At 39.4% G+C, this 25,128-nt stretch overlaps 5 protein-coding genes across 5 annotated transcripts; 3 read left to right on the top strand and 2 right to left on the bottom strand.

The window, feature by feature from the left end:
* Positions 1–1,299: 1,299 nt before the first annotated feature.
* Positions 1,300–2,101, top strand: MELLADRAFT_87539 (uncharacterized protein; the record flags this gene model as incomplete). The annotated part of the gene is made up of 4 exons (XM_007410645.1): positions 1,300–1,401; positions 1,473–1,562; positions 1,616–1,780; positions 1,844–2,101. 4 exons carry the CDS (start codon positions 1,300–1,302, stop codon positions 2,099–2,101), a joined length of 615 nt encoding a protein of 204 aa, XP_007410707.1.
* A 2,460-nt stretch (positions 2,102–4,561) lies between these two features.
* MELLADRAFT_87538 (uncharacterized protein) lies at positions 4,562–5,816 on the bottom strand (the record flags this gene model as incomplete). The annotated part of the gene is made up of 2 exons (XM_007410614.1): positions 4,562–5,091; positions 5,168–5,816. 2 exons carry the CDS (start codon positions 5,814–5,816, stop codon positions 4,562–4,564), a joined length of 1,179 nt encoding a protein of 392 aa, XP_007410676.1.
* Positions 5,817–11,973: 6,157 nt separating this feature from the next.
* Positions 11,974–12,729, bottom strand: MELLADRAFT_124132 (uncharacterized protein; the record flags this gene model as incomplete). The annotated part of the gene is made up of 5 exons (XM_007410613.1): positions 11,974–11,996; positions 12,059–12,130; positions 12,226–12,345; positions 12,435–12,506; positions 12,594–12,729. The coding sequence occupies 5 exons, from the start codon at positions 12,727–12,729 to the stop codon at positions 11,974–11,976; spliced, it is 423 nt and encodes a 140-aa protein (XP_007410675.1).
* Positions 12,730–14,776: 2,047 nt separating this feature from the next.
* Positions 14,777–16,165, top strand: MELLADRAFT_107108 (uncharacterized protein; the record flags this gene model as incomplete). The annotated part of the gene is made up of 4 exons (XM_007410646.1): positions 14,777–14,895; positions 15,164–15,311; positions 15,514–15,566; positions 16,096–16,165. 4 exons carry the CDS (start codon positions 14,777–14,779, stop codon positions 16,163–16,165), a joined length of 390 nt encoding a protein of 129 aa, XP_007410708.1.
* A 1,980-nt stretch (positions 16,166–18,145) lies between these two features.
* On the top strand, positions 18,146–21,526 carry MELLADRAFT_77951 (uncharacterized protein; the record flags this gene model as incomplete). Its single annotated transcript, XM_007410647.1, has 12 exons — positions 18,146–18,247; positions 18,380–18,562; positions 19,039–19,061; positions 19,297–19,423; positions 19,462–19,639; positions 20,060–20,082; positions 20,455–20,965; positions 21,038–21,048; positions 21,107–21,162; positions 21,247–21,256; positions 21,338–21,384; positions 21,410–21,526. The coding sequence occupies 9 exons, from the start codon at positions 19,417–19,419 to the stop codon at positions 21,524–21,526; spliced, it is 960 nt and encodes a 319-aa protein (XP_007410709.1).
* Between the last annotated feature and the right edge of the window lie 3,602 nt (positions 21,527–25,128).

The raw sequence follows: 25,128 nt of genomic DNA, 5'->3' as shown, positions 1-25,128 counted from the left end.
GAGAATAATTGGAAAAGAAGAGGATAAGACGCCCTGCGGGATTTCTTTCCCTCCGGGTAGTTACGAGGCAGTGCTCCGCGCTGCACGCTTCCTCCTGGACTGCAATCCAGGGTTGGCAGGATTTGGTAGTTGTTCCATATCACTCATAGTACATCTTATCAGGTCAGCACCATCCTTAAGAGCAGGATTGAGTACATAGTTGTTCCATATCACCCATAGCACATCTTATTATACCTTTGCCACAGCAGAGTGTGTTTCAAGACACCTGAAACCCCTGATTATAACAACTTGTTTGCTTGTTGTAATTTTTTTTGAAAGTGTAGGAAACTTCTAAGTTAATAGTTGTCTTGAATTAAAAATTAAATCTTTAAAAATGAGTTGTTTAGTTGACCATTTTTGTTTCACAAAGATTTTTTTTTCATGAGAAAAAAAACAAAAGTAAATTTGAAAACTACCTAAATTGACTTTATTTTAAAGAACATTTAACTTTTTTTTTGTAATCTCCAATAAACCTACAGCCGTTTGCAGTTTTGATGTACTTGCGACGAAAGATGAGTGAATGTTGAGTCAAACATTCATCAAATTTATATTGAATAAATTTCGAATGAAAAAAACCAAAACCCATAGTGATCACATAAGCAGCTCAATTGCCCTATTTTTTGCTTTTGATCTTGAGTGAGTTCCACTTTGACCAATTCCATGATCAATCCTTACTTTGATAACTCAAGATGAACGCCAACTCTCATCTCAATACCGCTCAATTTATTGATAATGATTCACTCGACAACTTACCAGCCTTTGATGAAGTTGAGCTTATGCAACCTGGAGCATCCTCAAACAACAGTCCAGATGGTAAGACATAACACACTCTCTTACTTTTATTAAGCAATTGCAATATATGCTGATACTGTGTATTTTAATTACAATTCAATCCTTACCCCGCACACTGTAATAGTTATTGAGGTTCTTGTAATAGTTGATGTTTGGATTGAACGGCCTCCACAGCCTGTACTCAGAAGGACCAAGAAAGTCGCTGCGGCTCCTAAGGTAGACTGGGACGCTTTGAACTCGGTCAAAGACAAGAGAATGATCAATCATACCTTCAAGGTGGATCCGATAACCTGGACATGGGAAGACTGTAGGACTCAGGTTTCAGCAGTCGCTGAGCGATTCCTCCCCCTTGTTTCTAGCCATTTACTCACTGGTAAAAACAAGGGATTGATCTCGTGGGTAGGTAGCGTTAAATACAACCGAAAGAACCTTTGAACAGTTGATATCACTCAAGAAGAAGGCTGGGTCATGTTTCATTCACTCGTCAACAACAAGGAACCCACGATAGCCGGGGTCTCTATTAGTATTACAATGGAAAACCCTTGTGCTGCTGCAAAGGCCTTACAAAATGTAACAGGTCTCCTTCATCATCTTATCATCATATCCAACTAATCATGTTTCTGAACGTATTCCCTTTCCAGCAAGCCAACATGACTCAGAGCTTGATAATGCAACAGAATATCCCCGGACTTGCGGAACCTGGGGCTTCCCAGAGGCCACAAGATATCGAGGTAAGGGAATCCTGAGTGTGTCTGATATTCTCTCACTGATTGATTACACTCAGCCGCTTTCCGTTCAAGGGCAATTACAACAGGTTATAGGCGAGCTTCGAACCTTACATGCAAAGCACAGTGGTGCGGGTGATGGTGCAATATATCAAGATCCCACCAACACTTCGAAGACGTTACAACTCACCAATATTCTTCTCACGATCTGGGCAAGATCGATTGTGAGTGTTATTCAAATTTATATCATCATTTCATTTCGCTCATCATTCATTTCAAATCATTAGATCAAGGGGGATGTTGGTGTTGATCTAGTCACCCCTCCTAAAACCAAACTCTTTGTTTGTACAGTTGGAGGTGGTGAACCTCCTCCAACTCAATTGACCTTGATTGATCCAACACCGAGTACTTCAACAATAAGCATAGCCCCATCAACTTCTGGACCATTCGATCTCAATGATCGTGGAGTTGCAACCCCCCCATTTGAACACTTCCTTGACTTCTCCAAAATTTCACCTGCAAATCCAGCTCACCAACTCGTTTGAGATCTTGGTTATGAGACTTGGAGAGCTTTTGAAGCCAGTGAATTTATGAACATTGAAGCTCTGAGAAACAATGGTTTGAAAGTTGGGACAGCCCATGGATTGATCAGTAGAGCAAAGGTTTACAGACAACATTATCACCAGTCTAATTAGAGTGCTCGTTCAAAATGTATAATATGCATCATGTTAAAATTTCATTATAAAAAGTGTTGATACAAATGATTTAATGTCTGTAAAATGCAAAGTCAAACGATTCTTTGATTTCACCATGTGTCTTAAGCAAATGAATAACACATTTCTTCACTCCAATGAAAGAAACAATGAGAGTTAAATGTTAAAGATATCCAGATCCCTTGTAAAGCTCTCTCATCAATTTTACAGTGACAGAAAACATGATTTCAATGTAGGTCCGCTCGATCTCTTCTTCCTGGGTCAAGTTGTCTCGATTCAACTCCCAAGAACGAATGAAGTGATTTTTGATAACAGAAAAACACTTCTCGATCGGATTCATAAAAGGGCTATAGGCGGGTAGATAGACAAGGATAACATCTTGATCAAAGCAGATAGCTCCAGTCTCAGGACCCATGTGGATTGGGCAGTTATCCATGACAAGAACTGAGTTCTTCTGTGGCCAAGGGTTCATCATGGGCATCTGAAAAGATCAAACAGTCAGCTCGGTCGATAAAAAAGCAAGTAAAACACTCACCAATTGTACCCAAAGAAACTCTTCAAAATCGACCCGCCAAGGCCCTCCTTCCATCACTTGTAGAGCCAAGCAGCCATCGAGCGAGACAGCTGTAAGTGCAGTATAGTGTGTCCCCACTAAAGTTCTCTCCATTCAATACGTTCGCTCACCTATAGGAGCCCACCCCATTTCTCAATACATATCTTGCTTGTTTATACCTGTTTCATCTAACACAAAAGAGTCAAAGATGTTAGAATGAAACTCAGGAAGATAAAGTGAGAGAACTCACCAAGAAAAACCAATCAATCAGCCGGTATCTCCCACACATACTCAATGTAATTACCCAGATCAATCAGATCATGATTGGGATTTATAGTCCGGCAGACTTTCCGAGTTAAGCCAAGGCGTTTCTTCATCTCGCGCGAAATCATTGCTGTGGAGATGGATGTTGCAGTTTCTTCCAACAATTCTAAAGCCAACTCATCCTGATAAATTGTCGGATCGGTTTCTATCAAATGAGCTAGCAAAGTGCGCTCATCAAGATTGAGCAAGCGAGGAGCTCCAAGGACTTCATAGGTGTCTGGGTTCCTAATAACTGCACCAGTTTCTTCAAATAAACCCTTCCATCTTTTTAAGCTTGAGAGAGAGATATTTAAGCCGCTGAGTCCCTGAATTTCTTCATGAGTTTTGCCTTGTCGCATCCATTGAACTGCCATGTACTTGACTTGTGGATGATAATATCGGCCATTTCCGCCACGTGCACCAATTGCCATTGTTGAGGTGGGAGAGCTTGTACCTTAAGAATTGTTTTCTAAAGTAGCAATTGGTGGGAGACATGGTGATCAAAAATAGGGCAATTGAGCTGCTTATGTGATCACTATGGGTTTTGGTTTTTTTCATTCGAAATTTATTCAATATAAATTCAATGAATGTTTGACTCAACATTCACTCATCTTTTGTCGCAAGTTCATCAAAACTGCAAACGGCTGTAAATTGTTTTTTTCTTTTCCAAAAGTTATTTAAAAAAATCATGAAAAAAAAGATCAATCAAAAACAACAAAATGAATTCACAGGCACCTTCACTTATGTAAGCAATTTCTGGTGACAAATCACATTTTGCAAAATTTAAAGTGTCTATTTGGTAATACATGTTTCATTTTTGCTTTAAAACATTTACAGAATGTGATTTTTCTGGTCAGAAATTCCTTTAAGTGAAGATGCCCTAAAAAGATTTCTCTTGTAAAAAAAAAACCAGTACTAAAGAAAAAAAAAGTTTCATTATATACAAAGAAAACATCAAAGAAATCTACATACTTAGGGCACGTTCACTTAGTCAATTTCTGATGAGAAATCACATTCTGAAAAATTTAAAGTGTCCATTTGGTGGTGCATGTTTCATTTTTGCATCAAAAAATTTACAGAATGTGGTTTCTGGTCAGAAATTCCTTAAGTGAACGCACCCTTATTTAATCAGTTGATTAGTACGCTTATTGATGCAAATAAAAACCCATCAAAAGTTAGAAATTCATTCAAAGAGATTCAAGTGTTTTTTTTTCATTTTTTTCACGTTGGTTTCTTAAAAGATATTCAAAAAAATCATTTATGAAAAAATTTAAACTTCATTCATTTATTTATTAAATAAAATCATCAAATAGAGAAAAAACCAAAGAAAACCAATCATACATAAATACAAAAAAAAATCAAAAACATCAAATCAGAACAAGAAAGTAATTTTTCTTCCAATCAATCAATCAAAAAAAAACCCATGTAAAAGAATTTCAAACTTCATTTTGAATCTTCATTTCATCCAATTTAATCATTCTCATTCCAATAGATTCCAATTCAGATCCGAATTCCAATTCGTTTCTCAATCCCAAAGCGCTCAATCTACCAAGAGAATTTTCCTGACTATGAACCTGATGATTTCCGTTTCCAATCGAACTCGTAGTAGAAGAAGATAACCCGATACCTTCTTCATCTTCTTCGATCTCATCTTTGATCATATCATCCATAGTAGGTAAAGAAAGTGAAGCAGGCGCAGGTGGGATCGTTCGTTTTCGTACCAGTTTGTTGGATGGGTTCATCACATTTAAGTTGGTGGAAGTCGAATGATCTGGTCGGAGTTGGTCTGTCGATGGTCGTGGTGAAGGTGGCGTCACAAAGGCTATTGGTGTATCAGGTTGAGAAGGTAGAGAAGCGTGGGATCCTGAGGCGAAACCGGGGGGTGGGTGTTGGTGTGGTGATTGAGTTGGATTTGGATTAGATGGTCCTGGTCTAGAATGTGCTTGAAGTGACGGTTTTTGTCGATCTTAAATCCCCCAAAAAAATAAATCAAGATGAATTTAAAGGGAAAAAGGTTGAAAGAATCAAGTGAAAAAACTTACGGGTTGGATTAGGACGAGTAGCAGAAGAAGAATACAATCCGATCTCAGACCAACGTTGTTTTGATCTTTCACAAAGTGCTTCAATCACATTCATACCACGAAACTGATTTGAAAGTTTCCAAAGTTTCGATTCACTTGAATCTTTCCAATCTGATTGAAGATTTCCATCATGAAAATAACCTAATTCACCAATCCCATCTTCTTCATCTTCATCACTTTCAACTTTCCAACCTGATTCATCATCTTGATTTATTTCATTTGAAGAAGATCGTTTTGAATTCTTCAAAGAATGATGATGATGATGATGAGTTCCACCTAGAATTGCAAAATTACCTTGTTCTAGATCATCTGCGAATGAAGATAACCATTTTCCCCATCCTTCTTGACCATCTCCATTCCAAAGTACCACTTTCTCATCAATCTCTCGTCCAAACGCAATCACTTGTCCAACTGAAGCTTGACTGTTTCCTTGACCTCCTCCTATGATCCGTTTAGAATTCAAACTTGGATTCAAATCATGATCAGGATCTAAGACCATAGGAGGACTCAAATCCACACCAATATAATTTCCAACTCGATCGGTCAATAAAGGTAACCAACCTGGATGAGAATAAACTTCATGAACCCAACCGGCTGGACAAGATGACATTTGGTTTTGAAGTAAGTTGGGATGTGATTGAAGATGAGCTTGATTAGGTCTAGCAAAATCAGTAGCATTAAAAGCATCATTAGGTAATTGACCATTATCTAATCTTCTCCAAAACCCATATTCAGTTTCGATTTCTTCTGAACTCATTAACCAAAGACCATAAACTAAACCATGATTAGTAGAAGAAGTGGTCGAGAAAAGATCTTGACCATCATGAGTTTGTAAAGAATCTTTCACTGAGTTTGGTAATGATAAATGATATGATTGTAAAACGGATTCTAGATTTAATAAAGATAATGAATCGACTGGATAAGATAAAGTTTCGATTAAGTCTGGATTCGATTTACTTAAGAATTTATGAATCCGATTCCAAATCGATTGTAAGTTATGATTAGAAGATAGTTTTTTCGAATCAGTGATAATCAATTCTCCTTGACCCATACCGATGGGTGATGATAATCTTTCGTTGAAGAATGGATAAAGTTTAGATTGAATGGGAGGATAATGTTCTGATAAGAAAAGTTCATCGGTTGTTGAACGTGAGATCGTAGGTTTGTTTAGGTGGGTTGGTGAAGATGATGAAAGAGATGGAGATCTTGATGATTGATTTGATCTGGATGCTGGTTGAAATGTTTGATGTGAATTTATTCTTGGTTTAGATGATAATGGTGGACTTGGACTGTTGAAATGGGAAAGTGTGGGTTAGGATCATGAATGCGTATTTGGGATTGAAAGATACTGACTGTGGAGAAGGAGGACCATAGACTTCTTCGTCTTCTTTTTCAAGTTGACGACGAGATGGAGGAGGTAAAGTTAAATTAGATCTAAGTGAAAGTGAAGGTTGCTTTCGATGATGATGATGATGATGTTTGAGGTTTGATTGTGATTTTTGATTTTGATGAGGAGTAGTAGTAGTGGTGGTGGTGGTGATGGTGCTAGTAGTCGAACTGAACAAACCTTGAAAGAAACTCATTCTCAGATTGAAAAAGGTAAAAGTGGAAGTTGAACTAATTCGATTTGACAACTTGCAGTTTGTGGTGTTGATTAAATTCTACAAATCATCATTTGGTTTTGGAAATTTACAAACTGTTCACTGTCACTGTCACACTCTGTCAGATTGGTTTCAAATCTTCAACTTCTCATGATCACCAACTACAACTTGCTCAATCTGTGACTTGTTTCATCATTCAAAACTCTCTCAATCTAGTCCTATGTAGTAGCTTAAAACTCAGTTCATCCTCAACACAATCTTCTCAACTGGACATCAGCAAATCATATACAGCTTCTTGAGGAATCTGTCATGTTCATTTTTAGATCAAGCTCAAGTCTTACATATACATATCTCTTATCATCATCACTTTGAGTTGAGCTGAAGTCTACATCTCTTTTGATCACTGTGCTAATATCACATTTTAACATTCAAACAACAACAAACACTATTAACAAAGAGTTTTCAATCACCACAGAATCATAAACTCAGCTTGGTCATATGGACAAGACAAGTGAAAAAAATATTTCACCATACATCTTCCACACAGATCACTTGATACGATTCTACAGCTGAAGTTATAATCCAGATCCACAAAACAATTCAAGCTCTGCTCAAAAATCAAACTTGAGCTGGCTAGAATGTAAGAGTCCTAGAATAGGTTTTAGTCTTCCAAAAAAGGATGAGATCATCAAGATTTCAGGCTTGCTAAACCATGAAGGTGTCCAGAAAGTGAATGAGAACCTCATTTCTAGTGTTGACACTCAGGCTCAGCACCAGTGAGCCTTGGAATAAGATGACATCAGTTCCCTTGCAATGGATCAGGTCTCTAGCTCTTGTGATGAAGGAGTCTATAGATCTGCTACTGAATCAACACCAACTCTTTTACCCAATTCACCACTTGATCCCAGAAGGATCATGTCCAACACATTTGTTGACTGATTACAGGTTTACAGCAGTTTCAAGAATAAAGGTTGTCTGCCTGTTTTATTTTTTTTGTTTTTTGAAGGTTACACTCAACATTACTGAACTAGATTCTACCTAGAGCAATATTGTAATCCACCTTTCAAGTATCCTCCTACTTTTCCGGTGATTGCAAGCATACCAAAGTTTGTGTATTTTGCAGGGTACAACAAAAGTAATTATATTGAAAGATAAAGGTGATCTTTCACAATCCTTACATCCTGGAATAAGTCAAGTACAGCTGTTGTGTAGAATCTAGTTGACTAAGTTTTAGTGTAACCTTACAAAAAACAAAAAAAATGAAAAATTAGCATGTGAGATTTATTCTCAAAACTGATGTACATGATCTAAAGCCCTGTCCTTGTAAACTTTAAAGACTTGCTTGTAGCTCATCACCTTCAACCAATGATGATCCAGATATTGTTGTATGATGACTTCATCATGAGGAATCCTTCTATTCCGCAGTCTGATCAAAACACTGTTAAGATTGTCACTAGATTTGGTAAAGCTGGATAGTTATGTAATGCCTATAAAACATTATATGTCTAAAGTGATGGTTTTGAGATGTGAAGTTGTGAACCTAATTGACTGTCTTGGGTATATGGATGATATCTTATACAACTTCTCAAGAGTGATGAGTTGATAATGTCCTTCTAATCCAGACTTGAAAACCTGGATTCTAAAAACAACTTGACCAAGAACAAAACTTGTAGAATTGATCTGATTGTACAAAATTGATCTAATCTTATAACCTTTTGTTTACAAAATTCATTCTGGGTACTAAATTATTCGTGCATGTGAATCTTATTAGATCATCCTAGGAGTAAACCAAGATCAAGAATAAAGGTCAATCATCTCAATTAAAAATTTGTAGAAAAATGATTGCTGGTTTCTTGGAATGATCTCTAAATGTTGAGCTGATTTTTTTCCTTTTTATATCAATTTATCATGTGCACACTGAAACCTTTGAATGTGATTGAAATCATCAATATGGTTTATCTAGATGAAATCCTGAATTCTTATTTTGATCCCTTCAATTTCAAGTTTGATATATATTTTATAGAAGACAGAACAAAAACCTTGGAATGATATTAAAGTTTTCAATGCATTACAAACTGATTTGAAGTTGCCCTTTTCTGCAAAGACCTTTTTTCAATAAAAAAATAGTTTTGTAAATTTTAGAAAGAAACATGGTTCATACAAATACCCCTAGAAGCTATCAGAAATCAAATCAAGATATGTGACTTCCCTAAAACATTTTCTAACACGTTCTTTTGTAATCTCATGTTCAAAAATAACATACTAAGTACTATTAGAACACAAATATACACCCCAAGCCTTTGTGATATATTTGGTTGTCTTACTAAGCCCTAAATTCCAAATGGTCCCAAGTTGATATGTTTTACAGAAAGAATTGCATTGACCCATATACATAGAACATTTTTGTAGAATTTCGGCAACACATCTCTAGTTGAAAAGCAAGTTCAACTGAAATACATTACCAAGTTGATCTGAAATCAAGATAATGGCTCAGTGAATTTGAAGCTGGATGTCACCAAAATGAGATGACCTTACAGTCAAATCTCATAACTCAATGGCAATCTTCCTGCAAACCTCATTTGCAACTTGGCAGGAGTCTGTGCCAGTTTATATCATTCAATCAATTGCACTTGGCATAAGTTTGTGTGGTAGCAGACCTATTAGGGGGTTTCAAGTCAATAACTTTAATCACAAAGAAGTTGTTTTCATTGATATCTCTCTAGCCTTGGCTTTCAGCTGGATATTTCCTTAAGTTTGAACAAGCTCATAAAGATGATCAGCTTGATCAGAAGTGATGATCAAATGGTGTATGCAAAATTACGTATGGCAAGCGTTACAAATGCGCAGAAAGCCACAGTTGCCTCTGTTTTAACTTGGCATTTCCTTGGAGGTTTTAAGGACGTGATTAGTGATAGGATTTCTCTTATAAAACCTCTTACATTTGACCAAAAAGCTTTCTCCTCAACCTATCCTATTCAAACTCATCCTACATTCAGATTATTTTGGTAGAGTACCCAAAAGCCTGCAAAGGTACCTCTGTAGTCCATTATAGAGGACATGCCAGAGTTGGAGAACTAATGTGTGAAGGGAAAGCAATAAGGCTCTCCTGCACCTTCATGGCTTCAGGCCGGCCCGGGGTGAGAGAGTGAAGATTTTCAGTTGTCCTCTCTCTCCCTCTGCTCCAGACCTCCACCCCATAGCCTTTTCTCCTCCTGGGACTCTCCAAGCGACTTTCCTGGATTTCTCTCCCCTGTCTTTCTCTCTTTTCTAGGTTCATCTTTCCTTCATCAAGTTTGAAACACCCACCCGCCATCCAGGGTCAGGAAACCCCCCCGGTTTTACAGTCTGTTCTCACCCCAATGGAGGTGACTTGGTAATTATCCAACAGGATGACTTATGGCCCACCCCCCATTGGGGTCCCCCCAAACCACACATAAGCTTATAAAGTTTTACTGTGTGTATATGTATTGTAGACTGAGTAGCCCTACTGGTAGGATATATTGCAGAAATCAAGGTTTCTTAGCACGTGTCAGATCATGTGTAGAGGTGACAAAACATAACTACCCCCCTGGGATAGCCTTGGGGCACGCACTCAGACTAATGGATCATAGTCGTATATATATATATATCAAATTTTGATTTGAGATCATTGTATTGTATAAACATTTCCCTTCAACTTTCTTCATCCTCAATTTCAGATTCAAAACCATCTCCACCCACCCAAAATGATGTCTTATATCAATCCTTGTTTCATTACTCTTGCTTTAATCATCACTATGTCATTTGGAGGGTATAACCGAGTTCCATGTTTAAATAATTTGGAAACAGAGGAAGTAAGGCAATCAATTGAGGAAGAATCATCTTCAAGAAACACTCCATCTTTTACTCCTGTAAGTTTTTGTTGGTATCTCTCGTAACTAACATCTCACAAATATTTTTTCATAAATCAATATAAGCTTTGAGAGGCCAGGCCAGTACAAGTTGGACCTCAACTGATGCCATTGGGTAGTTGTGGAATGAAGAAAGGACCACCTGGTTGTGGATCATGAAAACTTCATCAAATCAATTCCAATTTCAATCAAGTTCATCAGGATGGAATGATTGATTCTTTTGTTTTGTGAAATTTTCATTTTTCTTGTTTGATTTGATTTGTTAAATAGAAAAATAACTGTACAAAGTTTGAATAAACTTGTATATTCCAGAGAAGTATATGAATTACAAACAAGTGATTCAGTGTGCTCCTCATCTACAAGAGCAGTGTTAGGTGAAAGATTAACAAACATGGCCAAGGGTGGAATAGAACTTTTTTTAACCCCCTTTTAGATTTCCTTATTTTCAGGACCTTGCACTATAGGCGGCAAGAGCTAGCCATGATTTATTGAAGATAACAATTGTTTGTATCAATGTCTTTGGAAAAATGCTGTGAGGGTGCTATTACAGCTTGATAAGAGCTTCAAGGGACTTGGTCCACCAGTTTTGGTCTTTGGAAGGCTTTTTACTTTGGTAAGGATGGTTTACACAAAACCAATGAGGATTCTCTTGTAATCTTTACTTAATCAGTTTATTTTGTTTTGGGTATGGTACAACTTCCAGCCTTGATGCTGTATCTCCTCTTAGAGTTTTGTTGTTTTGTGTTTGACTTGATGGAGGAGGGACATTGTTTTTCTCTTTTTCTACATACCTTGACACAGCATGACTTTGGTTTGTGTCCTTGAGGATATGGACTCCGTACATACTTTCCGCTGGCTCCATGCTCATTGCAACTTTTGGATGCTGAGCTGATTACTGATGTGTGAGTCTTTCCATTGTAGAGTGAACTCAACGATCAAATTTGGGCTAGGTAAATTAAACACAGAATCATTGACCTGCCCGTTAGACCTGCCGGGACTCTGGTGTGATGAAGTATTGAAACTTACACTTGATATTTATCGAGTCACAGTGTGATTGGATTTAAATGTAGATATAGAACTCCAAATTCTACATTCTCACAAATGTTCATTAGCATCCGAAATGAAAGAAATGCAAAAAGCAAGATTTCATTAATTAAATAGCAACTTCAAGAAGCGTAAAATTTTCAATGTCTGACACAGAGCCGACGGTCAAACTCTAAACCCCCAACTCTGCAGGATGGAATGAGGAATATTTGAAACATCTTTGAAAAATTTCTTAAATCTTACAATGGTTACATACTGAAAGATAAGAAAATAGGTTAAATTAAGTAAGCTTTTCATCAATGACAAAATGGACTGACCCATGGCTTTGGGATCAAGAGTTATAGGTGAACCAGGGCACGTATAAGAACTTCCACCGTCGTTGTGGCAAACTGAACATTTCTCATTCGAGGGGGAAGATCGATTTAAAAAAACACTTTAGTAGGCATACGTATATAGGTTTTATAACAAGACTCGGGATACCAACCATAACCCTTTTTGGTCTGGTCATAATCATATGTTGAACAGTCTTGATCACTTGCGCCGCCTACTAGAGAGCCCTTGGGTCCATTCAAGTAGCAGCCTGTCATCTTGACATATCGAGTATCTAACATCAAAATGCAAAAAACGGGTGTCCGGTGATCAGCTTTAGGGTTACTTTTATACCAAACGTATCAAGATTGGTTTGTATCGTACTAATGATCGGGGACGAGCAACTTGACTTTTCGCACTTGCAATGGGTTACAGCAGGGTAACCCGTCCTGCAATCTTGTAATGCGAGCAATCACAAGACAGGTCCACATTAGCGATGGCTGTAGATCATGCTGGAGTTATTGAGCAATTAAGATCGCGTACACGCGTATTTCTTTCCGAGAGAAAATCCAGTTTCGCAGCCGCATTGGTAGCTCTTGTCCCAAATCGAAATCCCTGGGAAACCATGAATCCCAAGGGAAAATACTAGAACGGAGAAAATCGGGAGGAAGCAGAGCATTTATGGTGTAAGGAGCAAGAAATGAAGATGAACTTCAATTCAGGTACTTGAACTTGCGACCGTTCGGAACCAAGAAAAAACCATCTGGGAGTATGTTAGAATACAACAGATATACGTACAAGAACTTTCATTTGTTTATATGTACTATACGGAGAAATAAGAAGCTAAGTAGTGCCACCGGCGTGCAATTTTCTTCTTTGAACCGTGCTTCTTAGACCTTCTCTGTATGCTTGTGGCGTAAAACAGGCTGTTTGGTCATGTACTCCTACAGAGGTTTACTTACCAAAAATCCGACCTTCTCATCAAAACTTTTCTCAAAAAACTCGGATTCCGACCTTTTATAAGTACCCCTCTGGTGTATCTTATTTTGGCGACTATCAGGCATTGGGGAGCATATAGCCCCTAGGAGGGTTGAAAAGGCCCTCGGAGACCATTCTTCATTCTCATAACAAGTTTGCTTGACCATGAACAGAAGTATTGATGATGCTCGCAAAGTTACTCATGGGTAGTGTCCAGCTTAGGCATGGACGGGATTGGATGACATCCTTCTGAGATGAGTTACCTGAACTCTCCTTCAGCTGCCACTATGTCATCATCTGAGTGGTTTCTTTCGGATCCATTGATCTGAAACTCTGTGAACTTGTTGTCCGGTTTTGAATAGGCCACTTTGATCGTTGCATCGTGATTTGTTGGGATAAGAGTTGATGATGTAGGGTCATGATTTTCATCTTTAGCTGGTGTAGCAAGAATAGTACAAGATGAAGATAAAAGGCTTATCACAAGCCATAGCCCAAGCCGTAAAAAATACATGCATCATGGGTGCCATAATCAGAAGATTCACATTTGACAAAGAAATGGAAGGAAGTGAAAATAATTAGCAAATGTTTCAATGGTCTTGTAGACAGTGTAGATAGTCAAGTGATGGGGTAAACTGACTCTCTCCTATTTTAGTAGGATAATCGGGAGTCAAACCTGAGAGTCGGGATTAGACTTGAAAGGATGACAACAGGTCGGTGCCTAAATTAAATAAGTCCAAGTCTGTTTGCAGGATCGAGCTTCTTCTGCTTGATAACTCTTGCCTGCGAAGCAGAGTTCCACTTGTTAAGTTGAGGTTACTGGTCAGTTAAATGAGAGCACGTTGGAACCAGTGCACATCGAGAACAGTCCTCAACTTCAAACTATGTGTTCCCCTACAAAATTATTTCCAGATCTTGAGACTTGATGGACATGCGTCATAAAGAGCCCTAAAATGACCAGGTAGTATAAGTGCATCTCTTGATCCAGATAGGAACAACAACGGAGTTGGAATTTGAGTTGATTTAATTTCAAGGTTGAGAATTTGTGTATCTGAAGATCATGTTTGATGCTAAAGGAGCGAGACTGGAGCAATGAACGGCATCACCGATGGGATCAGTTTACACTGTAAAAGGTGTGACCAGGTAAATCATAAATGTACCTTGAGTGTATGCGCGTAAGAGTCGACTGGTAACATTCCTCGTAAAGAAAGAGCGGAGACTGGGTATTGCCTCAGATAGAATGAAACTAGATTAAATAAAAAGCACTAGACTATATCAGAATTCCTTTTTCAGCGGGGGTGCCAGATTATTGACCATAACCTCGGTACGAGATCGCCGAAACGCCAAAGTCAAATTCTTGAACCACACTGTAGCTATGGTGAGCTATGGTGATCTGTGACCTGGAATGGCCAATCGATGAAAGATATCAATCCAATCAGTCTACGTTTTGAAATAAAAGAATAAGAAACATTGAGGAAAGAACCTTCAGCCTGGCCCTTACCACATTGCCGGCATTGACATGAAGCATAAAAACTGCAGGTCGAAATCGCGGAAAAACGAGTGTCCTGGGAAACAAGGTATTGTCGATTTTACACAGCCTGCCGCAAGCTCCGCGCTAATTGGTTTGAGTTTATGTAGCGGGCTGTAGCGGGAATTGTTCAAATTGACAGTAGCATAGCTAGAGTTTGCGTTCATCAATCACATCCCCTCCTATCCCCTCTTCAACGCTCGATTTTATCATTTATGTACTTATGTACTTGCCCTGTGGAAGTACACCAACGAATACGATTGCTTGGACGGTAAAGAGTCAATCTGAAATCTGTATCTTTTCCGCTCCTCGACCTCACTCAATTCATGCAAAGCACACTATGTAAAGCCTACGAACTCTCAACAACGTTATGTTTCTCGTCAGATAAATTTGTATCTATTGGTCTTGTTGTCTCATTTGATTTTTTTCCTTCTGCGAGTTTTTCTTCATCATCGACATCAAGCCGTTAGCTTAACAAAGCCGATACTTACCAAGGCTAGAAAAGAGTGACACATGATCAATCAAATCCTGTCCCCGGAACAATAGTTTCAGACCCATTTTTGACAAGTAAAGCTTGTGCATCAAGGTGAAGTTTTATATCGTCCCGTAGTGGAGGCCTCTTGGTTTCATTTGCGCCACCTTTGACAAGTTATGAACTTAATAAGATCATTCATTCATGGCCTCATCTCAATGATAAACAAGCTACATATACGCTCGAAGACACTTGGACTTATGCAACAGCGTTTAAGAATTTTGACGTGAGCCAAGCCCACGATTCCGAATCAAGCAGCAGTCGATCTCAAAAAGCTTCTCCGAGTTTGCCCACAAAACTCAAGGATATTGCGGGAAATTCGGGACAAGCTTTATATGAAACTTGCGTGAAAATGTTCCGAATCAGGACCTCCGGATCTCGTCAGCTATAATTCCCGCCGGTACTGTGTATCCCCTTCAACGCTACAGCCAATCATCTCCATCACTCCAGAGTCCACTTCTTTTCTCCTTCTTGCTGTGCCGTAAGTTTGGCACAGATTCGGGGTACACACAAAACCTAGTAAGAATAGAAATCCCACTCATAAGTGGAAGGTGAGAAGATTTCAATGTCAGTACCCACAGAACGCATCATCCGGCATATTCGGTATGTATATAACTGCAGTTTTGCGGAAAAGAATAGACAACATGGATTGGCATTCGATCATCCGCGAGTGACCTACATAAAGTCTACAACCTCGTAGGGTGGCTTCATCAACCCAGAAGAAATCGCCCATTGACAGAGTGAAGATTGTATCACATCAGCACCTTTCGAGCAAGCTATCAAGGATGATATGTATGTAGATACAAAAGGGATATTCGTGCTCAAGAGGCGGACTTCCATAAACCAACGCCCGACAGCATGCGGAGTACAAAAAGGCTGACCATCCAGACTAGCCAGTGATCCTCCACGCACATCGTGTACTAATGAGTGGAGTGTGTATATAATCACAGATAATCAGTCTTTAGCTGGCGCTCCATAGATAAATTGACTTTCTTTGATGACATGTGTAGATCAGCCATCTTGACCTGGTCTAAAGATGCCGAAGCTCCGGACAAAGGTTTAACTGAGTATCTGTTGTGAATTAGTCTAACTTTGCAATGGGATAAAGAATCTGCTACACATGAGTACAAACAATCTGGATATTCAACTCAAGGTTTATTATCAGGATTATTAGGATTGTACGCTATTAAAATCTGCTTGCTCGATACTATGAGGCAGAGCGATCAGATATCTCGGAACTGGTTGTGATTAACTTCACTCAATTTTACGCCATCGGGAAGAGAACCATGGACTACACATGATGCCCGCTTCATTACCAACAGGATAACCCAAGTAACTTGTACATACTATTGTAAAGATGGGATTTAGCATGATGTTATTTAACGAGAGATATTCAAAATGTTTTTAAGACATCTTAGAAAATGGTATTTTCTCTGGCGAATGAAAACTGCGGTTTCATCTCGAAGCCAATTAGTCGCCAACGGTCTGGACATGCCGAGCTCTGGATATCACAGCGTATATCTAGAGACGACTTAACATATGCGAGATCTCGCGCGATTGCAAACTGATATTCACCACTCTCGCAGACGCGAGTTTGAAAGAAGGTGAGAGCAGGGTGAGCACAGCTATGATCTATCCCCTCTCATCTTCATTCATCCGAAGTACGATCATCTCCAAATGGAAGACTATGCACGCCGCGGCCAGATAGGTGGAATTGGATACAGATCGAATGTGATCCTAATTCGGTAAAAAGTGCCATGAGTCGAGGATTTATAATTGGATTGACTTGAAAAACAGAAGAATATGATTAGTCAATGGGATGTTTTGACTTTGATGGCGTCCCCTTTTGACCATGATCATTTGCTGGCGGACTCCTGTGTTTTGACCTCACCTATGATATTCGATTTCTTTATGCCCCTTCTTCACTCTCCTTTATCTTACACCCACGGCCTTTTACAGAACTTTTCGTAGTATGGATGGAGCTGACCAGTCCCGAGTCTGATGCATCAGTCGGGACGCATCCCACCCCTGTATGTGTACTCATCCGTTGCGATCTACCCCGGCCCCCCTACTGCCAAAAATCTTTCAGGCGCGATGATTTCGGCCGCAATCATTTTGTCTGAAGATTAATATCATATAACTGCCCTCGGAGAGACGTCTATACTTTTCACTACAGGTACTTGAAGTGGGTTGACTGGCAATGTCGAACTATCTTGATCTGAGTAACGAATGACAAGGAGTGATGAGAGGAATCTTGTGAAGCTTGGATATATTTCACCTAATTTACCGTAACTCACCAATTCTCAAATAAACATTCCGTGCCACTATTAACATTCCGGCTGTCTAGCGAAGCGAAATGGAGGATTGGGAAGATACCTCTCTTATTATCTGTCAGCTTCACTTTCTTGTGACTTGGGTTAATTTTTATTTAAAATTAGAGCTTCTGACGGCCTGTTGGTGGGTGATTGAACCCCAACCATAAGATCAGAAGGTGCAAGCCGTGGGTCGGTGTCCATCATTGGCTCGAAAGCTTCAACTGAGAGGAGTTGGGAGTCTAATTTCCTGACCACACATTCCGTTAGCCGACCTGCCCTTTTCAATCGAAAGGATATCTTTCTCGTTGTGAGGCTAATTACTCTGTGTACTGTGATTCTTTTTTTCATCATTATCCTCCTTTTTTCGGATACACAAACTAGGATTTTCATAGTCATTAAAAGCATGCTCCCACCACACATATTCATCATCAGTCTACCTCCTGTTTGCCGAAATATAGCGGAATTAAAGAGCGGGTTACGAGGATCTTTGTCTAGTTTGAATGCTTGGCCTTCATTCTCCCAGCGCTCCACGTAAACCTGGGCCAATCAGGCCAACAAGTTAGGTGAGTCCCCTCGGGATGATTTTTCAGACTTGCTTTTTTTAGCTATCTCTGCGCTCTCCTCTGTTTCATTTGATACAGCGAATCTCCATCTATCTGAATATTCACAAGAAATTGATTGTTTCAATTGTCGATTGTTTTGCGCCTTCCCATTCTGATTTTCCTTCATCCTACCTCAGTGTTCATATCTATTCAACTACACCTTCAACAAGTTGTACTTCGAAATATCTTCTCGCAATCGGATCAATTGGTTGGTCGTGTGAGCGGTTATTGAACACTGGTTAATTGTTGGTCAAGAATCCTTTTGAGCCTTCTTCTGATAGAGCTGAGCAGCTCAACTTACCTGAGATTATCAACTGATCAATATCCTCATCGGCATCATCAAAACTTTTTGTGTCAATCATGGATTCACATCCCAGTGGCGGGCGTGGTAACGCCGCTGGTCGAGCTCTATACGACCAAACTACGAGTGACAATCCATCAACTTCACACTCGCATCAGTTTGTAGATTCATCTGCTTATCCCTTCAAGGCTTCATCCGACAAAATGGTAGATTCACACCCACCACCACTGTCTTCGTCGACCACATCATCTCAGCATCAGTGAGACTCTTTCTTTTGACTTCTTGACTGTTTCATTAACTTCATTTTTCTATCTGAGTCATCATCTCTCACCTTCTGGAGATCCCGTTCTAATCATGGAAGAATATCAATTATTATCTTGTTTTGAGTTCCAGACTCAAAAGATTGCCCGATCGGATTGATACAAACAGATCTGCTTGACCCTTTCACTTCATCGTCATTGATTGAACTGCAATTCATTTCTATGAACATCATTCTTCCTCTTAAATCATAGCTTCTGGTCTATATGTGCTGAGGGACACAATCTGACTGTTTTTCTCAATTCCCACTTGGTCTTACTTACTCTGCCTCTTTCGATTCATGTCAAACATTCGCATTCTCGAACTCTACTCGCCTCAACAATCCCCCCAATCTGCCATGTGTGCACTTCAATGACTTGCTACTTGTGCATGCGGATTCGACGAAACAAATGGGTCCTCGCGCTTATCTGATGTTAGATCATTATCTCGACCTGGTTCCGGTTGGTTACTTTTTTTTCTATGCACAGACGCTGCCTTCCCCTTTTTTGCTCTATTTTTGCATTCGGTGTCGTCTCAGTTCAAAAACTACCCATCCTGTGATGTATCACAACAGCGGAGCTAAGCCGAGATATCTCAGGGGATGGGCTGTCTCAGACTGTCTCTCAGTCAAATCACCGATAGGTGTACTTCCTCGGCATGTACATATCTGAACCTCATCTTGAACGTTTGAAACAGGCTCGAACACAGAATGGTCATCGGGGATCCAACATCCGAATCGCCGTCCATATAATCCCACGCTAGAAACTGCGCGAGATTTACCACCTCCACCCTATCCATCCCCTACTTCAACGCAACATGTTGGGTTTGATAATACCCCCGCTAGCACTGCCAGCTCAACAGCTTCCCGGCGCAGTTCAGCGCAAAACGCGCCTCCCGAATTCGTTCCATCGAGCACAGTCTCCACACCTACCGTGGGACCTGTCAGTCAGCCAACATCTCAAACATCATACGCTTATGATGATTCCAACATCGCCATGATTGCTGCGATTGATTGCGGGCTTGATGTCCGGCCGTTATAGTACGAAACTTTTCTTCTCTGCTTGATTTTTCTCGTCTCCTTAGTCCGCTTGCTTTTATTGCCGCGAGCAACATCACGCTATGTAAATATACTTTGCTTTCCGATACATTGGCACGCTAATTTAATCTGAGGTTCTAAAGGAAGCTTGTCCCATGTCAATATCTCGCGGTGCTATGTTGCTCATCTTTCTCTCGCCTCGAGATGAATGTTGACTTGATGATCGTGGGATACGATGATGCAATTTCTCAGTTTTTTCTGGCCTGTCAGAATTCCCGCCCTTCATAAGCCTTCATAGCCTCTCAAATTGCGCTAAGTTTATTTACTGCATATGCTGACTGTTTGGGCCTGCGGTTTCTTGTTATACCTCAATGTTTGATTTCACAAACACTGTTATCTTATCACCTACTCACCATAACACAGCGGCGATCCACGGCAGATCAGAGGTTAGTCACTTTTCTTTTGTACACTGTCAGAAGCAAGGCTGTGCCCATATCTCTTCACATTCTCTCGACGACGCGGTTTCCATTGTGGGGTGGTAACCGCTAGCTTCTTCAGAGTGATTCAAATGCTTTCCGCATGGCACATTTGAGTGCTATGTAGAAACAATTTTGCTGATGTCGTAGTCGGACCTATCAAATTGCATTCAATGCAAGCGGTGCTCTTGTATCCCATCCATAGACTCCATCGGCACAGCTATGCCGAACTTTCATGTTCTGTTAATGACTTGTGTCAAATTTTTCAAATATACCACGAAGGTTGAATATCTCTCCGCGCGGTACTGAATCTTGATCTACCCGCTTTCTTCCAAATGACAGGTTCGGACGACGTGCGAGGTTCATATTACACCAACAGCCAACCACCTGCTTCATCTCATTATCACGTTGGTCCCATCTTACCAAGCCACTTTCCACACGTTTCTCCGTCTTTTCCTCACAATCAAAGTGCGGTTGGTGGACCTGTTCGGCGAGTCTCTACGTTTGCCGACGGCCGGATGCTTTATAACACAAACCCGCCGGTGTCCGATCCCACCACTCGGACAAATTATAGCGGGATTCCTATCAATTCTTACTCGCTCCAACATCACAATCATGAAGGGGCACCCACGCCATCATCAGCCTGGTCGCATACCACCGTTGATTCAGTAAGGGATTCTGTTAGCCCATATACTCGACCCCGTCCTGGTGAACATGGAGGTGGACGCAATAACAACTGTCCGACCAACAACTCTACGGCTTCCAACGCTTCCTCCCGTTTAGGGCCTACGTCGGCAGCCAACATGCCAGGTGGAATGCAATACAACGCCCAAGGTCGACCATTGGCCTATATGTTAGTCAATTTCCACCCGTATTCAAGATATCTTTTTATGATTAATCTGATAGTGGTTTGATGTTCGATTAGATGCAATACATGTATGTTAAGGTCTACGTCTCTGCGCTTTCGCACTTTCAACTTACATGTCACCCACAGGTATGCGTGCTTTCGACCGACCCAGTGCTTTACAGATTCACGAGCGCAGTCATACCGTTAGTTTCTCACTCTTTTCTACGCCTTTTTCAGAATGATGCTCACCATGTGCTGTCGATTTAATCTTTGTATCTTTCTCTCAGGGAGAAAGACGTAAGTTTACCCCATCCCGCTTCATCGATCGCAATTGTTGTTTTCATGGAAGTCTATGCTCATAAATCTTACACGACATAGCCTTTCCATGTCCTTGGAATGGTTGCATCAAAAGATTCACCACTCATGTAAGCTACACGTATCATTGACTAGTTCCACTTTTTCGTTCGTGAGAAGAACAGCTTATTGAATCAAATTCACAACAGGGTAACATGGTTAAGCATTCTCGAGTCTGTCCTTTTCGAGAACCAGAAGAATCTTGAACAATAGACAAGGGGTATCATCTAGAGCTCTATCTGCGACTCGCCCGCCGGTTCAACGACTTTGACTTTCCATATTCTGCTTGAAAGAAATCACTTTAGGGTTTTGTCGGTTAAGAACTCAACCTCATCAAATAAAAAAATGATCAAGATTTGATACTGAAATAATTACTGTCCCATTCAATATGATGAAAATTTTTAAACCTCATTTTGACATTTTTCCATTTTCCCAAATCTGTTCCTAATATTACATTTCTTCATCCTCAACCTCATACTAAACTTGGGTTTATGTTCTTCATCTTTCTATTTTGATCATATGAAGCTAAGAAACACTAAAAATTGATAAAGAATACAAATCGTACAAAAAAACAAAAACCCTTGTCCATCTGTTAACTGTTGGTATGAAAGTTGTGTGTTTAATTAATGATCTTTTGTTCTGTTTTATCATCCTTTTTGTTTCAAATATCTGTCTACAGTCCATTCATGTTGCTTTGGATTGGTTGTAGTCTGTTTTGATTCCTTTATTTTCTTCTTACATTCTTTGCCTCTTGACACTTTCAAGAATAATTCTATGAAGAGAGTGAGCTTAGACCTAGATTTGGTCGTTTTCAGATTATACGAATAGATCCAACTTTCTTGACATCTCTCAATGTGACTTGAAGCCTCCCAATCGAGTTCGTCATACGATATCTTTAACTGAATTGTCTTCAACAAGTTTGTCTTTGATCTATAGTTTTACAAATGGCGAAAAGCCTAAGCCTTGTCCTAACTTTTTGGCCCATGTTCTTTGACCAAAATTTTCAACAAGATGATGATATCAGTCCGGCTCATAGCAAATGCCCATTCAACGATTGTAAGCTATGATGAGTCTTTATTGGTCTCTTTGACCCGTTCAGTATTCAAAATCCCTTCGATCTTGGGTGGTCGTGGACAGCTTGAAAGTCCTTGAAATTTTTACTTGAACGTCGCCAATGAGCATGCCCATGATACGCCACGGAGCAGATTCAACCTCTCTAATTGCTAGTCATCGAGACACCAATCATGAACAATTTTAATATGTTTGTCTTGACTCACAACTCGGGAGTTTCCTGGCGAACTAAATTGGCACAAGAACTAGGTTGCCGATACCATGCTCGGCCCCATGGAGCAAGATGCGATATGTCACGCTGAAACGAGTGATACTAATTTTGACCGCCCAGGTACCTTGAAATGTTCACCCTTTCCTCGAACAAAACATGAATGGTTTTCCCAACACCTTTGAAATGATGAAATCTGATGATAGAGGAAACAAAGATGAGCTCCTCAGCACCACAGTTAAATTAGCATCACTTAGAGCATCCGCACTCGTGCGGTAAGTCGGGTGCGGTAAGGTTAAATTTACCGCAAACGCGGGGTCTTTTCCACACCGGTGAAAAATTAGCCCCGCGGTAGTTAATTTTCGGTCATTTTGCGTTAGCGAATCGGTAAATTTACCAATTGGCTAACGCATGCGGTATCACACATCACGACTTGTTCCCGGCAACTCGACTCCAAAAACAAAACTCAACCAGACCTCCAACACCAAAGTCAACAACCAATATCTCCTTTTCACCACTCACACACGATGAATTCCAAGCCTTACAGTTGCATGAATCAACTCGAGAACGTTTGACACCGATCGATGTCTTCAATTGAAATAAGTCAATCAACCATCTTGAACTCGACTCCAAACCATTCAGATGAAAATGAAAGATGTCTAGATTCATATAGCTATGTAGAGGTCAATATTTAAGAAAATCAACATTAAAAGACCAATCATTGGAGGACTTTTAGGATCAAGTGATACAAATTAAAAATTGAAGTTTGGATTTTTATTTCCTAGTTTTAAATCTTTAAATCTTTTACAGATCATTATGTGTATTCAGACTCATTAAAAGCTTTCTCGATGTAGTAAAGCCTTTGTTTTTTAATTGGAATTCATGTATTAAGATCTGAACAAACTCATGTTAAATTTGTAATTTTAAATTAAGATCTATCGATCGAGTAGATGAACAGGATGATATCGGGTCTTCATGTGTAGATGGAGTATTAGTATCTTAGTGCAAAGAAGAGAACAGTGCCTCTATCACATGAAAACTGGCCATGAAAGCAGGTGATGTGTACTCAAAAAATTAAAACTTTACCTTACTGCACGACCGGTGCGGAGTACATGCACTATCTGTAAAGTTATAAAAGTTACAGCGCTGCTATTACCTTTTCTAAAATGAATGGCACCCCTGGCCCGAAGAAAAAATATTTTTCAGCGCCGCAGTCTCCGCAGCCGGTGCAGTGGACTGTGACAGACAGATGCATTCAGATCAGCTGGCTGACGCGGCCTGCTGAGCACTGCTATTGGCAACCCCTCACCGAACGTTTTCTTTGTGAATCATTAGGGTTTTAATACCAATATGTACCAGTCGGTTTATAAGAAAGATTACCAGCAAAAATAAACGATCGACCATACCCATTCCAAAGAAGAGATGAATCAGAAGTAAGTCATCTTTAACTTGAAATTCATGTTTTTTTCAATTTTGGATTGATTCATCATAATTTCTTCTTTGGGTATTTCCTTTTTAGACCTTATTGACAAGTGGATCTTCAAAAGATTGGGTGAAAATCTCGACCTACACCAAAAGATTGGAATTTTATACCTCAACATAAAAGTAATTCCTATGAAGAAGGAAATGGATAAAGTACACAACCAAATTCATCAGTCAAATCACTTTGTTTTCAATGTTTATTTTGTTTTCTTGAAGAGTTTGAGTTTTTTTGCAATTTAAATTGGTTTTCACATTTTCATGATGATCATTTTGTTTGATCAAGAGTGTTATGAATTTCTTTCAAGATTGGTATTCAAGTAAAGCGCGAAAGCAGGTTTCTTCTTTTGCACACCATTCTTTCATTCAACTTATTTTAATCTTACATCAACTCTGAATTTCTTCAGATCATTATGAAGATTTTCAAAGTAAAGCCAGAAAAATGATGTGATTAATCCAAGGTTTTTATCCTGTGTTTTTCTTTGTTATTCCGGTGTGTTCTTTTTGAACCAGAATCAATAAAACAGATAGGAATTGATATAATAACAATAAAAAGATAGACAAGAGAAAGAGAAAAGTTACAACCATAATATGTATGCATGAAGAATCTGTCAGTAAATTAAAATCAAAGGATTTTGATTCAACAAATAAGAGTTCTTTGAAATGAATGAAGAAAGAACGAAGAAGACAAAAGAGAATTTCAAAGATGTCTTCGATTATTACTACCCAAATTAAATTTCTTTGAATTGAGGATTCTTGACGAGTAGCATAAGCTTAATCCGAAATATCATCAGCTAATCGATGAGACGAATGAATCCGATCCCAATCCCCTAAATGATGATCATCGTCTGATTTGTTTTGTTTGACAACATTGCATCTCATGTCGTCAACCCCAGAGAGGAAGTCCCGCTTGATCTACATGGTCAAAAAAAGAAGACAAAATCAAAATCAAAGTCAAAGAAAAGAAAAAGAAAAAAGGTCAAAAATCAACATGAAATAGATGTGATAGAAAGTTGATAGGATGACATACGTGTGATCGATGAAGCGATTAGTTTGA

This window comes from Melampsora larici-populina (genome assembly GCF_000204055.1).
Source record: "Melampsora larici-populina 98AG31 unplaced genomic scaffold MELLAscaffold_21, whole genome shotgun sequence".
Taxonomy (NCBI): domain Eukaryota; kingdom Fungi; phylum Basidiomycota; class Pucciniomycetes; order Pucciniales; family Melampsoraceae; genus Melampsora; species Melampsora laricis-populina.
The sequence above is the reverse complement of the archived record's forward strand: the minus strand, read 5'-3'. Positions and strand labels throughout refer to the sequence as shown.